The sequence below is a fragment of the Podarcis raffonei genome, chromosome 8 (genome assembly GCF_027172205.1).
Source record: "Podarcis raffonei isolate rPodRaf1 chromosome 8, rPodRaf1.pri, whole genome shotgun sequence".
NCBI classification, from domain to species: domain Eukaryota; kingdom Metazoa; phylum Chordata; class Lepidosauria; order Squamata; family Lacertidae; genus Podarcis; species Podarcis raffonei.
The window spans coordinates 14,454,375-14,467,686 of NC_070609.1; the positions used below are offsets into that span (position 1 = coordinate 14,454,375).

The following is a 13,312-nucleotide window of genomic DNA, read 5'->3' on the forward strand; positions in this document are numbered from 1 at the left end:
CAAACCTATCCATTCTTAAGGAAATCAGCCCTGAGTGCTCACTGGAAGGACAAATCGTGAAGCTGAGGCTACAATACTTTGGCCACATCATGAGAAGAAAAGATTCCCTGGAAAAGACCCTGATGTTGGGAAAGATTGAGGGCACAAGGAGAAGGGGATGACAGAGGACGAGATGGTTGGACAGTGTTCTTGAAGCTAGCAGCATGAATTTGACCAAACTGCAGGAGGCAGTGAAAGACAGGAGTGTCTGGCGTGCTCTGGTCCATGGGGTCATGAAGAGGCAGACACGACTAAACGACTAAACAACAACAACAACAATGAGGACTTAAGAGAAGTTTTGTTCAAATATTTAAATCTCCCAACTGAGAGATGGATTCGGTATATGATTAACTTTTTATTAAGGGACAAGTGCCCATACACCTCTGAAAAAGTGGTCTGTTCTGCTTTTACCGTGACGATTATAAGGAGAAAAAATTATTCTGCGTTTATCCTGTTTTATGTATTTTATATTTTGTAATTGCTTCAGCTAAACCAATAAATAATAATTGCATTTGTATCTGAAACAGAACTAAGAACCAAAATTTTATTTTCCATAACCATTTATTTTGTTTTGTAATGATCATAATGAAAACTTAACTATTTGTTAATGATACACTACAGGGTTCTTTGTAGTTAGAATCTACAACCCGCACATTTTTGACCCATTTTTCTCTGCCCCTTGCTTCCCTTTACCCCCACCAAAAGCAAAACAGAAAGATCCACAGATCCTGAGCCCTGGACTTCAACACTAGGCCTCCAGTTTCCCCTCATTGCCATGAATTTTGCAATACACAAGGAGGAGGTCTACACTGTCCTATTTACCCTTCATGTTCAGGCTGGTGTGAGATTCCTGAAGCATTATAACATCTTTTTTCGGTAATAAAAAGGGCATATCCCCCAGATCCAAGTTTTCTTCTGTGGATGGCACAAAAATCTGTTGTTCCACAGCCTTGGAACGTGAAATCGTGGAGATGAATGGGGGCTAGAAGAAAAGGAAAGAAATGTTGACATTAGTCCTTTACCCAGGTACTAGGAGATTGTGCTTGTGAGGCTAAATGACAATTTTAGTTAGTTTTAAAATGTGTATATTTTAAAAATCTGAAAAATATAATTTAATTAGAACATGAATAAACAAAATTTTCAACATGAAGTTCGGATAAAAAGAAACTCATATGTAATTCAGAATTGCCATCATACCCAAAGGAGTCTCAAGATTATTAATAAACAGTTTATCTGTCAGGCTTCAAGAAATCAGAAAAGTAGAGGGCAGCTCCCACCATTCCTCCTCAGTCCAGCCTCTGACATTTTATTTATAAAATATAATGAAAGTAGAGAATCTGAAAACAGGCCTAATTAACTAGATTAAGCAGATCAAATTCTTGTGTGCAGCTGAGTTGCAATAAAATGGGAGGAACTCTATCCCTGCTATCTCCTGGGCATGTTAAAAGTCACATGCTGTGGCCACACAGCAAGATTTGAAAACAACACTCCCTCCCTGGTGTGGGAGCCTTGAGTGTTTGAACCTGGCATGAGACAACAGTGTGATGCAGCGACACACAAACAAAAAGCTGGAGATGCACTTCATTGTCTCTCAGGATGGTTGGATGCCCACTGAGGCTTCCTCATTGCCCCACTGTGATCTAAGCATCCAGAGAATCCTCCTTTTATTTTACAAGTTTCCAAGAGCGGAAATTCTGTTGCACAACTGTAAATCCTTGCACTAATGGTCTGAGTTAGCCAGATACTGCTCATTGTAACAGAATTTAAGAAAACTTATTACATGCCTTTTACATAATAAATATGCTTTTTGAGCAAGGGGGACATTTTGTCCTCGACTGCAACCCAATGGTGGACAGATCCAGATGCAACTGGGGTGAAGCAATGAATGCACTTTATACTTTTGTTCAGAAGGGTGTGTTTTTTTAATAATAATAATAATAATTTTTATTTATTTATACCCTGCCCTCCCCAGCCAAGGGGAATACTCCTTCTGGAAAAGCAAGTGGCATTATGAGAGTTAAAGGACACAGTCCAGGCAGGCAAAACACTAAGGAAGGGTGCAGAATGGCGCCAGTGAGAGATGTGGACCCTCTCACATTTCTAGTAATATGCAAGGGAAAGGGAAGGGAGGGGGAGAATAGGAGAACAGGAATGAGTCTGCATGACCCATCCGCTGACTAGGCCCTTTCCCCCTGCCTAAGTAGCAATGTTACCTCTAAAAAGAGATCCTTTAAAAACAACACACTGGGTCTCATTCTCAAGGCAGTTGATGGTCTTCTCACTTTTACACTGTGTGGCTCCTTTGGAGAAGCAGGTTGGGCACTTCAGGCCATTTTCAGCCAGCACGTTGCGATCAGGAACTGCCAAAATCAAAAGTATAGTGAGCATGTTAATGGTTTTATCTGTTTTTATACCTGTATGTTATATTATTGTAATTCACCCAAGGGCTTTACAGTTTTGGTGGGGCACCAGCAAGTGTTATTGGATGAAAAGATTATCTAGACCCAGTCTGGGTTTAGGATTGACATTGGGACAGATTCAGGAGAGGCCTGGTTGGAAAGGGAACCCATCCCTTCTCAGGCAGAGATGTAGCTGCCCAGTAGGTCCCTCTTCTTCACAGTTTCTCCTCATGCCTGCTTCTTCGCCCTCCCTGCCTCTCCACCCCTTGAGTCGGCCCTAATAGTGCTGACCTGCTCAACCCATATAGCCATCTGGGGGGGTCTCACCCCTTTTGAATGAGGCCCAGGTCCTCTGAGTACTGCTGATTGAGTAAGTATCCAGCCCTTGGCCAAATCCAGTGAAAAGCCTAACATGTTGTGGATTTTAAAATTATACAGAAACTTACGGCTGAGAGTTGCATTGTTACACAGTTCAGTGTTGCAGCAGTGCTTCTTCATCTCAAAGAATTTACCATCCCCTGCAGTAAAGCTGTAATTGCCTGAGAAACAACTGTCGGATGTCGTGCATTTATTCAAAAGTTGCACTCGATGTCCCCCTATGAAAAAGAAATTGAAAGAAATATCTAGATCTGAGAAAAATATTCAGGACTATTGCTCCTAAGGCACATTCATTGTAATGGTTCCAATTTTCTTTGATTCCTGAATCAGGACCTTTTCAAACTAACAATATGGAAAATATTATTAAATTTGGCAATCTAAAGTGAGGTGCTGTTTGTTTGTTTGTTTGTTTGTTTGTTTGTTTGTTTGTTTAAATGCATGTGCACTGCTATAACATAAGAGGAAAAAATATCAAAATGTTTTCCAGTAATAATACATACCGTATTTTTCACTCCATAGGGCGCACCGGACCATAGGGCGCACCTAGTTTTATTCCCCTCCCCCCAGCCCCAAAGAGCAAAGAAACCAAGACAGCCAGTGGGATCCATCCCGCTGGCTGTCTTGGCTTCCTCTTTAGCCATACACAACCTCTCCAGCCAGGAGAGGCTGTGTGGGGCTTCGCTTTTTGCCGTGGGGCTGGGGTGGGGGAAGCCCGAGCTTCCCCCGACCCCAGCCCCCAGAACAGGTCCTGGAGCGGAGACAAAGTTGTGCAGCTGCCCAAAGCCCGCACCCCGGGCTTCGGGCTGCAGGCTGCTGTCCGCAAGCCTTCGGAGCCTGGCGGGAGTTCCCACCGCACTCTGAAGGATTGCGGATAGCTTCCTGAAGACTGGAGAGCGAGAGGGGTTGATGCGCACCAACCCCTCTCGCTCTCCAGGCTTCAGCGAAAGCCTGCATTCGCTCCATAGGACGCACACACATTTCCCCTTCATTTTTGGAGGGGAAAAAGTGCGTCCTATAGAGCGAAAAATATGGTGAAAGATATAAGAAAAACCACATTAAAAGTAAATCAATAAATATCAATTAACCAGTGTGGAAAGATCTATTCTTAATGATCTGCATAGCCCAAGTGGAACATAATAGTTTTCTGCAGGCATTTATGAGTTCAGCTCTCTGCCACAAGTAGTAGTCTCTTGCCTCCATAATCCATAGGACCAACCTCTTTTTTTATATTTGCAATTAATTTGTATAATGCTTTTAATTTGGAATGTATGCAGAACTTCATTTCACATCAAATTTCAAGCACAAGGACTCATGCCTTCTCCTATACATCTGACAATACATGTGCCATACACTGCATTCTCTCTGCTAGTCGATCATAACAGTTTGCAGGGTGGGGGAAATGCTTCCCTGAACTCCTGTTGCCCAGTGCAAGAAACTTGGCAAGACATTGCATTGCACCAGCCTTACTGCCCATTTGCCCCTCTCCCTCCAAGAATGTACCAGTGATGTTGGAACAGATCCCACCCAGATGTTGAAACCATCCCACCCAGGATTGCCCCAAGGCATTTTGGTGCCTCAGACGAACCAGAAATGGCACCCATGTCCTTCTAGGTAGAAGGGGTGGGTGAATCAGGATCAAGCAAGGGGATCAAAACAACCTTAACCAATGGTTGAAGTATGAAAGAAGTTCATCAGGTTGGAGGGGCCCACACTGAATCAAGCTGGGTAACGGAAACCCTTTTTAATAGGTGAACTGCAAGAATACTCCCGTAATGATGGTTCCTTCCTAATCATTTCATCACTGAGAGTTATTTCAAAATTTCTTGAGGGGGGAGGGGGAGCCATGAAAGTGTGAAGCACCTTCGTTTCCCATCCCAATTGCTCAGCTTTTTTTATAGATCTGTGAAAGGAGTCTCAATTTCAATGTCATTTATGGCAACGGGGATATTCATGTTATATTCTAGGCTTATTGTCTAGTTTGATAACCAAAACTAAATTGGAGTTCATTATTCATTTCATGTTGATGCAAATCAAGTTCCCTAAGCTTGGAGATAAGCGCCCAAATTCAGCCATTGGTTGTGATCAGGTGATGTTATATTCCCCATTTTCATATGCAAGCTATTGCTTACTTCAGGATTGGGAAGCTATGATCCTCCAGATGTTGTTGGACTACATCTCCCATCATCCCTGACTGATGGCCAGGCTAGCTGAGGCTGATGGGAGTTCTAATTCATCTATAGCTGAAGTGCTACAGCTTCCTAAACTCACTTTTTTCATGGGTGAGTTGCCCTACCATAGACTTCTATATGCTGTAGAACCCTAATCTAATCCAACAGCAAAAGACAAAAAGGCAGGAAAATCTTACTTATATTTGTACGCAGAACACTGGCAATACAGGAATCTTGCTTGGAGTCACAAGTTGTTTTAAGATATCTATTGTAGGTCATTCCAGTCTTGTTATAAGTAAATCTGCATTTCAGAGGTAATACTGAAGACAGAAGCAAAAGTTTACTTCATGGATTATTATTATTATTATTATCATTATCATTATTATTAGTTGATTTTGCAGTTTGCTTAATGAGACTAAGAAGAGGAGGTGATAGTAAATTAAAAGGGGTTCAATTTTAAAAGCATTTTAACAGAATAAAATAAAAGGAAAGGAAATGAGTAAAACACTCATTAATTAAAACTCTTGAAGCCATTGCCGACAACACTAGTTTACAGGAGAAGTAGAAGCTGTAAAGAGACAGTCTACTTAGGTCTCATTCCAGTCAGGAGGGGAGAGATTATTCTAGTAAGAGAAGACTCCCAAACCAGTGAAACCTTGGAGTGCCTCAGGAGCAGGGTTGTCTAGGGGTGTGTAACTGACAGAAAGTACCACCTTGTTAAGAACCAAAGTATTAAGTGTGAAACAACTGAGAAAACCTTGAAGTGAAATAACATTGTAAACTGAAGAATCCTAAGTTTTATCGACTCGCGTCATGAACTTTCTTGTTAAATAAAATTGTTATTGTTAATTTGAACAAATCCTGCCCGAGACTCCTAATTATTAAGTTTTACTTCACGCAAATCCCCTACAAAATAATCTGAGGTAAACTGTGGAAATCCGTGGGATTGGTTTTCTGTGAGTTGTGTGCACTATACTTAAGTGAGAGGACGGGCCCAACAGTGCCAGGGGGGAAAGGGTCGTCGGGCCCATCATAATGACATCACAAGAAACATTCATGACTTAACTCTCTGCTACTTTCTCTTGGTAACCCTGCACTCCTTGCTCTCTGGGGTGTTGATCTGCACTTCTAACTCCCCTTCTCTCCCAAGCTGCAAGTTATTTTCAGTGTCCTCCAAAGGTAATTAAATGTCCCCCATCTTACCTGGAGAAAGCAGGACCAAGAGGAGGCTTGCGCTCAGGAGTGCCTTCATCATTCTGGAAAGATTAGGAGACTCAGAGCAGAGATGGATCAACAAGGGAATTGGTGCAGGTAGAGGCTTACCTGGAGTTATTTATAGGCCATGGTCTCATGTCGCAGGCAACACTTGGGAACAAATGGTTCAGTGAGGATAAAGAGGAACATACTGAATGGTTCAGTGAGGATAAAGAGGAACATACCGAAATTCAAAGCTCTGCGTAGGAATTGTCTATGATCTCATTAGTTGTTGATAGACACTTCTAAGATTTATTTTTCGATATAGATAATTTACAATTTACAATGTCAATGATGAAGGCATTCAAGAAAGCAATTTAGAGCCAAATAGGCAAGGGCAAAAGCCCTGAAGCCACCTTCAAAATAGCCCCTAAAAATGGCCTCCATCTAAGGATTCCTCTTAATAGTAATAATAATGATTTTATTATTACTACTCCCCACCCTATCTTTTTTTATATATATATAAATTTTTTATTAAGTTTTTCTTTTACAAATAATTCATACAACCGTAATTACATGTTTGCTATTTTTTGAACTTCCATCGGCACCTCCCTCAATCATCCATTTTTCTTATTTTCCCGCATTTTCTTTATGGTATTGCCAATTTAACATTAACCTTCCATATCTATTTCTTTTTTACAATATACCTTGTTTTTTCACAAAGCCTCCTTAAAAGCCACTAGCGTTATCTGTTCGTCACATATAGTTTTCAGATAATCCGTAAACTTTCCCCAGTCCTCGATGAATTTGTGATCTTTCTGATATCTAATTTTCCCAGTCATTTTATCCAGTTCTGCATAGTCCATAAGTTTCATTCTCCACTCATTCAATGTCGGTAGTTCCTCTTGTTTCCATTTTTGGGCCATCAATATTCTTGCCGCTGTTACTGCATACTGAAAAAGTTTATAATCACTTCTATTTATCTCTCTTCCTGTTATTCCTAGCAAAAAGGCTTCTGGTTTTTTAACAAATGTATATTTAAACATCTTTTTCAGTTCATTGTAAATCATTTCCCAGAAACCCTTTACCTTCTTACATTCCCACCACATATGAAAGAATGACCCTTCTTTTTCTTTACATTTCCAACACTTATTACATGTCTTATACATTTTAGCTAACTTTACTGGTGTAATGTACCATCTATATACCATTTTCATAACATTCTCCTTTAACGTCGTAGATGCAGTAAATTTCATATTTTCATTCCATACCTTTACCCAGTCATCCAATTGTATGTTATAACCAAAATCTCTGGCCCAGTGTATCATAACCGATTTTATCTCCTCATCCTTTGTTTGCCATTCCAAAAGTATTTTATACATTTTTGACATTATCTTAACATCATTATCAATTATATCTGTTTGAAATTTCGATTCTTTCTCTGTATATCCCCTCTCTTTAAGGTCCTTTTTGAACCTTTCGTTTACTTGCAGATAGTGTAACCAATCGTAAACATGCTCTTTAACTTGTTCGTACTCCCCACCCTATCTGACTGGGTTACCTCAGCCACTCTGGGTGCCTTCAAGCATATACAGAAACATAATACAACATCAAACATTTAAAATCTCTCTACACAGGACTGCCTTCAGATGTCTTCCAAAAATTCTATAGTTACTTATCTCCTTGACATCTAATAGGAGGTCATTCCATAGTGTGGGTACCACTTCCAAGAAGGCCATCTGCCTGGTTTCCTCTATCTTCACTTCTCACAGTGAGAAAACCTCCAGAAGGCCCTCAGAGCTAGATCTCAGTGTTTGGGCTGAATTGGGAGTGGGGTAGAGATGCTCCTTCAGGAAAAGGCTGGATACTAGATCCATTCCAGGAAGACTGGAAAGTGTGGAATGGGCTGTGGATGCAATGGAGACTTTAAGCAGTAAAACTGATCCTGCTGTCTTCGACGTGGTTTTCAGAGGGTGAAAAGAATGAAGTGAGACCTCAGGAGTTGAATGTGCCAATGGCCGAGTGTGCCAGGTATGAATCAGCCACTTACACAACTACGAGGAAGGTCTCAATTGGAGCCAGCAATGGCCATGGAGCTTTCTCTGTTAGGGAGCTACACAAACATGGCTATTCTCTCTTTTTTTAAAAAAGAAAAGAAAATCTTTTTTCTTCAATTTTACACGATTCATTTGAATGCAAACATTAGTGACAATCATCAACATTTAGGATTCTCTCCATCCCTCCATGGTTTCCATTTTCAAATACTTTCTACTGCATCATATATTTTCTCTATTTTTTTTTAATATTCCATTTTTAGCTTAGCTTTTAGTACATTGCAAGCGTTACTCAAATCCTGTCAAATTTTTAGTTCTTTACAGTGTTCTCCTAAGTAAATTGTATATTTTTTTCCATTCCTTATTAAAGTGACTATGTCCTGGTTTCTGATTTCCCTGGTCATTTTCGCCATTTTGGCGTTGTCCATCATCTACATCAACCATTCACGTCTGGTCAGGACTTTGTCTATTTTCCATCTTTGGGCCAGTAGTATCCACGCTGTTGTCCTCGCATACATAATCTGCTACTTTGGCATCTCTACATCTGAAATTCCTAGTAAAAAAGCTTCTCCCCCCCAAAAAAAACGTTTTTTTAAACATTTCTTCTGCTCATTATATATCATTTCCCAGAATGTTTTTGTTATCTTGCCCATCTACCACATGTGGTAGAACGTGCCTTCCTTCCCAATATACATTTGAAGTGTCGGACACGACTAAACAACAAGTTCTATATATCTTTGCTAATTTTGTAGGTGTTACATCATTTTCATATAGTTCTCCTTCAATGCACAGCATGCTGTAAATTTTAAGTCCTCCCTCCATAACTTTTCCCAAGATGAAAATTGAATATTGTGCCCAATATCTTTTCCCCATTGTATCATTACCGATTTAACTTCCTCATCTTTAGTATGCCATTCTAGCAACAACTTATACATTTTGGAAAGTAACTTCACATTGCATTCCAGTAAATCTTTTTCAAACCTTGAAATTTCCTTACTAAACCCATTTTTCTTATCAATGTTAAAGACATCATTCAATTGATGGTATTGCAACCAATCTGTTACTAAATGTCTTGTATCCTCAAATCTTTTCAACTTTAATTGTTGTTCTATTTCCATTAGCAACTCTTTATACGTTGCCCATTCACTTTTTGCATTAGTTTTTTTCCAAGCATATTGCTTCCAGTGAGGAAAGACACCATGGTGTCTTCTGCTCTAACAGGTTTTTATATTTCTCCCATACTGCGAAAATGGATTTCCTTACCAAATGATTTAAAAACCATTTGTGCACTTTAGTCTTCTCATACCAAATAAATGCATGCCCTCTAAATCTATTATTATGACCCTCAAGGTCTAAAATATATGTATTAAAAAAATTATCCACTCCCACAGCCAGCAGAGACAGGATACTTCATAATATAACTTCAAATTTGGCAGTGAAAATCCACCTCTTTCTTTGGCATCTGTTAATAATTCATATTTAATCTTTGGTTCCCCCCCCACACACACCAGATAAATCGAGAAAGATATGTTTGCCATCGTTTGAAGTGTTCTGCTCCACTGACTATGGGTATGGTTTGAAATAAAAATAACATTCTTGGCAATACATTCATTTTCATTGCTGAAATTCTTCCCCATAGTGCTAAATTCATCCTTCCCCAAACATCCATATTTTCCTTTATTTCTTTCCATAGTTCCATACATAGTTATCCTTAAAGAAATTTCTGTTCTTAGCTGTCAACCAAACGCCCAAACAGTTCACCCTTTTTTTTCAATTGTCAATTGTGTTGCTAGTTGTAACTCATTTTTATGTTGTTCTGTCATATTTTTAAGCAGTACTTTCATTTCATTTTTATTTATCTTAAATCCCGCTACCTCACCAAATTCAGATATTTTATCTAGGACCCTTGGTACATTTGCCAATGGGTCTTCTACGGTCATTACAAGGTCATCTGCAAATGCTCTCAGCTTATATGCTTTGCACTCAACTGTTATACCTTTTATTTCTTCATCAGATCTTATATTTCTCACCAGGGTCTCTAATACTAAAATGAACAGTAATGGTGACAGGGGCCAAACTCTGTCTTGTCCCTTTTGTAATTTTACATTTTCTGATACTACATTATTGACTGTCATCATGCTCTGTTGGTCTGCATAACTTGCGTCAATTCCCCTTAGGAATGATTTTCCAAAATTCATCATCTCCATATTCCCCTCCCCCCATAAAGGTCCATGACACATTATCAAAGTCCTTCTCTGCATCCACAAACATCAAAGCTGCTTGCTTTTCATTCCTGACTTCCAGATACTCTATTGTATCAATTAATTTTCCTTATATTATCCTTCATCTGTCAGCCAGGAAGAAAGCTAGCTTGATCTTGATGAATTAGCTCTTTTACATCCTTCATCCATCAACAGTTGTCCCAGAAAATCCTGTAGTTTTTAAATAATATTTTGCTGATAAATCTGGCCCTGGCAATTTACCTAATTTTGAATGGTTAATTTCTTGTTGCCCTTCCTGTATTATTATTGGTGCATTTAAATAATTGATTTTCTGTTTTGGAATCTTTGGTAAATTACTGTGCTTTAAATATTCTCCAGTTCTAGCTTCATTTTCTTTACCGGCTCAATATAGCTCTGTATAATAATTTACAAATTGTCGTCTAATGTCGTTTGGGTTCTCTATTATTTTTCCTTCTACTTTCAATTTATTTATTACATTCAATTCATGTTTCTTTTTTAACTGCCAAGCAAGCAGTTTTCCTCATTTGTTTGCATTTTTTTTTAAAAAAATCTACCTTAACATTTTAATCTTTCATTCAGTTTCTTGGTTCACTAACACCTCTGAATCCAGGTTTTTAAATAACTTCTTCCAATATTTCTTTCTTTTTACCCTCTTCAACCTTTTTTTGATAAGCATTTTGTTGAGTAAAAAAACCATCTCATCACTGCCATGGCCATTCTCTCAACCAGTCAAGTGGTTTAATGCTCATCATTAAAGCAGAACAACTAATTTAGTGCTTTGGTTGTTCTACTGCAAACAGAGTGCTTGAATGGTTTGTGATAAGGTTTTTAAATTTCCTCTCACTATGGCTGAGACCGCCAACCATATTCTTCAGTGCGTGGCCATAGCCCTCATTTGCTACAGACATGTGCCTAAACTGCTAATACTATGACCTCCAAGATCTATGGGAAGTTGCTTGGTCCTTGATGGATAAAGGTATATTCTGAACTAGTGTCTCTGTCTTTGCTCTTATTTGATGGCTGTGCTCTTTTTTGCTCTTCAAGATATGGCAACCCTAACTGGAGACAGTGATGGCTACCAACTTAGATGACTTAAAAAGAGGATTAGAGAAATAGAGGGCAAAGTTACCCACAAAAGCTATGTTCTACCTCTACTGTCAAAGGAAGTTTGCCTCTGAATTTTTGGTGCCTGCCCCTTCATGGATCATTGCCTTGCCGTGGCAAAGGGGCTTGAATAACTCAGAGAAGCTATGAGCTATGCCGTGCAGGGCCACCCAAGCTAAACAGGTCATAGTTGAGAGTTTTGACCAAACATGATCCACCTGGAGCAGGAACCGGTAAGCCACTCCAGTATCCCTGCCAAGAAAACTCCATGGACAAAGACAACAGGCATATAAAAGTTATGACACTGGAAGATGAGCCCTTCAGGTCGGAAGGCGTCCAACATGCTACTGAGGAAGAGTGGAGGACAAGTACAAGTAGATTCAGAGCTGATGAAGCGGTTGGGCCAAAGCCGAAAGGTTGCTCAGCTGTGGATATGCCTGGAAGCGAAAGGAAAGTCCAATGCTGTAAAGAAAAATATTGCATAGGAACCTGGAATGTAAGTACCATGAACCTAGGTAAGTTGGATGTGGTCAAAAATGACATGGCAAGAATAAATAAATCCTGGGCATCAGTGAACTAAAATGGACAGGAATGGCGAATTCAGTTTGGATGACCATCATATCTACTACTGTGGGCAAGAATCCCGTAAAAGAAATGGAGTGGCCCTCATAGTCAACAAAAGAGTGCCAAGAGCTGTACTGGGATGCAATCTCAAAAATGATAGAATGATCTCGATACGAATCCAAGCCAGACCTTTTAACATCACAGAAATCCAGCTACTCTTTTCCAACAACACAAGAGACGACTCTACACATGGACGCTACTAATAACAAGGCCAGTGGAAGTGATGATATTCCAGCTGAACTATTTAAAATTTTAAAAGATGATGTGAAAAGCTGGGCTGAATGAATCCCAAACCGGAATTAAGATTGCTCGAAGAAATATCAAGAACCTCAGATATGCAGATGACACAACCTTGATGGCAGAAATTAAGGAGGAATTAAAGAACCTTTTAATGAGGGTGAAAGAGGAGAGCACAAAATATGGTCTGAAGCCCTGAGTGCCCACTGGAAGGACAGATCCTGAAGCTGAGATTCCAATACTTTGGCCAACTCATTAGAAGAGAAGACTCCCTGGAAAAGACCCTGATGTTGGGAAAGATGGAGGGCACAAGGAGAAGGGGACGACAGAGGACGAGATGGTTGGACAGTGTTCTCGAAACTACCAGCATGAGTTTCACCAAACTGTGGGAGGCAGTGGAAGACAGAAGTGCCTGCCGTGCTCTGGTCCATGGGGTCACAAAGAGTCGGACACGACTAAACGACTAAACAACACTTGGTGCCTGGGAATTGCTGATGGACAGAATATTGTCAAGTCCAGCTTTCAGGCTTCCCACAGGGATCTGTTGTGATGCTGGACTTGAGGGGTGATTGCCATGATCCAGCACGTTCACCTTTAACTGGTGAGGGATTGAGCAATACCATCATTTCCCACCACCCAAGGTATTTTTTAACCACACACAGCACAGAAGACACAGAGGGCATTCTGCACTAAGCTGTCTATCTTGGGGTGTCCTTCTCTTTGCGTCATGATTTTTGTTAGGACTACTTAGCAGTGCTTATTGGCTTTGGGAAGAAGGGGATAGTACTTAGGACCCTGTCAGAATCCCCACCCCTTCTGCCAGAAGGCGTACAAATGCCTCCTTTTGCTGCTTCTTTCAGACCAGAAAGAAG

General features: G+C 40.0%; 1 protein-coding gene across 1 annotated transcript; it reads right to left on the reverse strand.

Annotated features, from left to right (window-relative positions):
- Window positions 1-857: 857 nt before the first annotated feature.
- LOC128419202 (phospholipase A2 inhibitor and Ly6/PLAUR domain-containing protein-like) lies at window positions 858-10,439 on the reverse strand. Its single transcript, XM_053399623.1, has 5 exons — window positions 10,112-10,439; window positions 6,188-6,307; window positions 2,885-3,034; window positions 2,253-2,399; window positions 858-1,021 (listed from the first exon to the last, which is right to left on the reverse strand). The coding sequence occupies exons 1-5, from the start codon at window positions 10,437-10,439 to the stop codon at window positions 858-860; spliced, it is 909 nt and encodes a 302-aa protein (XP_053255598.1).
- Window positions 10,440-13,312: the final 2,873 nt, after the last annotated feature.

What these genes read in the sequence shown, in the direction of transcription:
- LOC128419202 (XM_053399623.1), bottom strand. Translation starts at nt 10,439, where the DNA reads ATGGAGATGATGAATTTTGGAAAATCATTCCTAAGGGGAATTGACGCA. An exon ending in AGATAAAATATCTGAATTTG is followed by an intron (nt 6,308 to 10,111) that starts GTGAGGTAGCGG and finishes AAATAACTCCAG; the next exon opens with GTAAGCCTCTACCTGCACCA. An exon ending in CTTGGTCCTGCTTTCTCCAG is followed by an intron (nt 3,035 to 6,187) that starts GTAAGATGGGGG and finishes TCTTTTTCATAG; the next exon opens with GGGGACATCGAGTGCAACTT.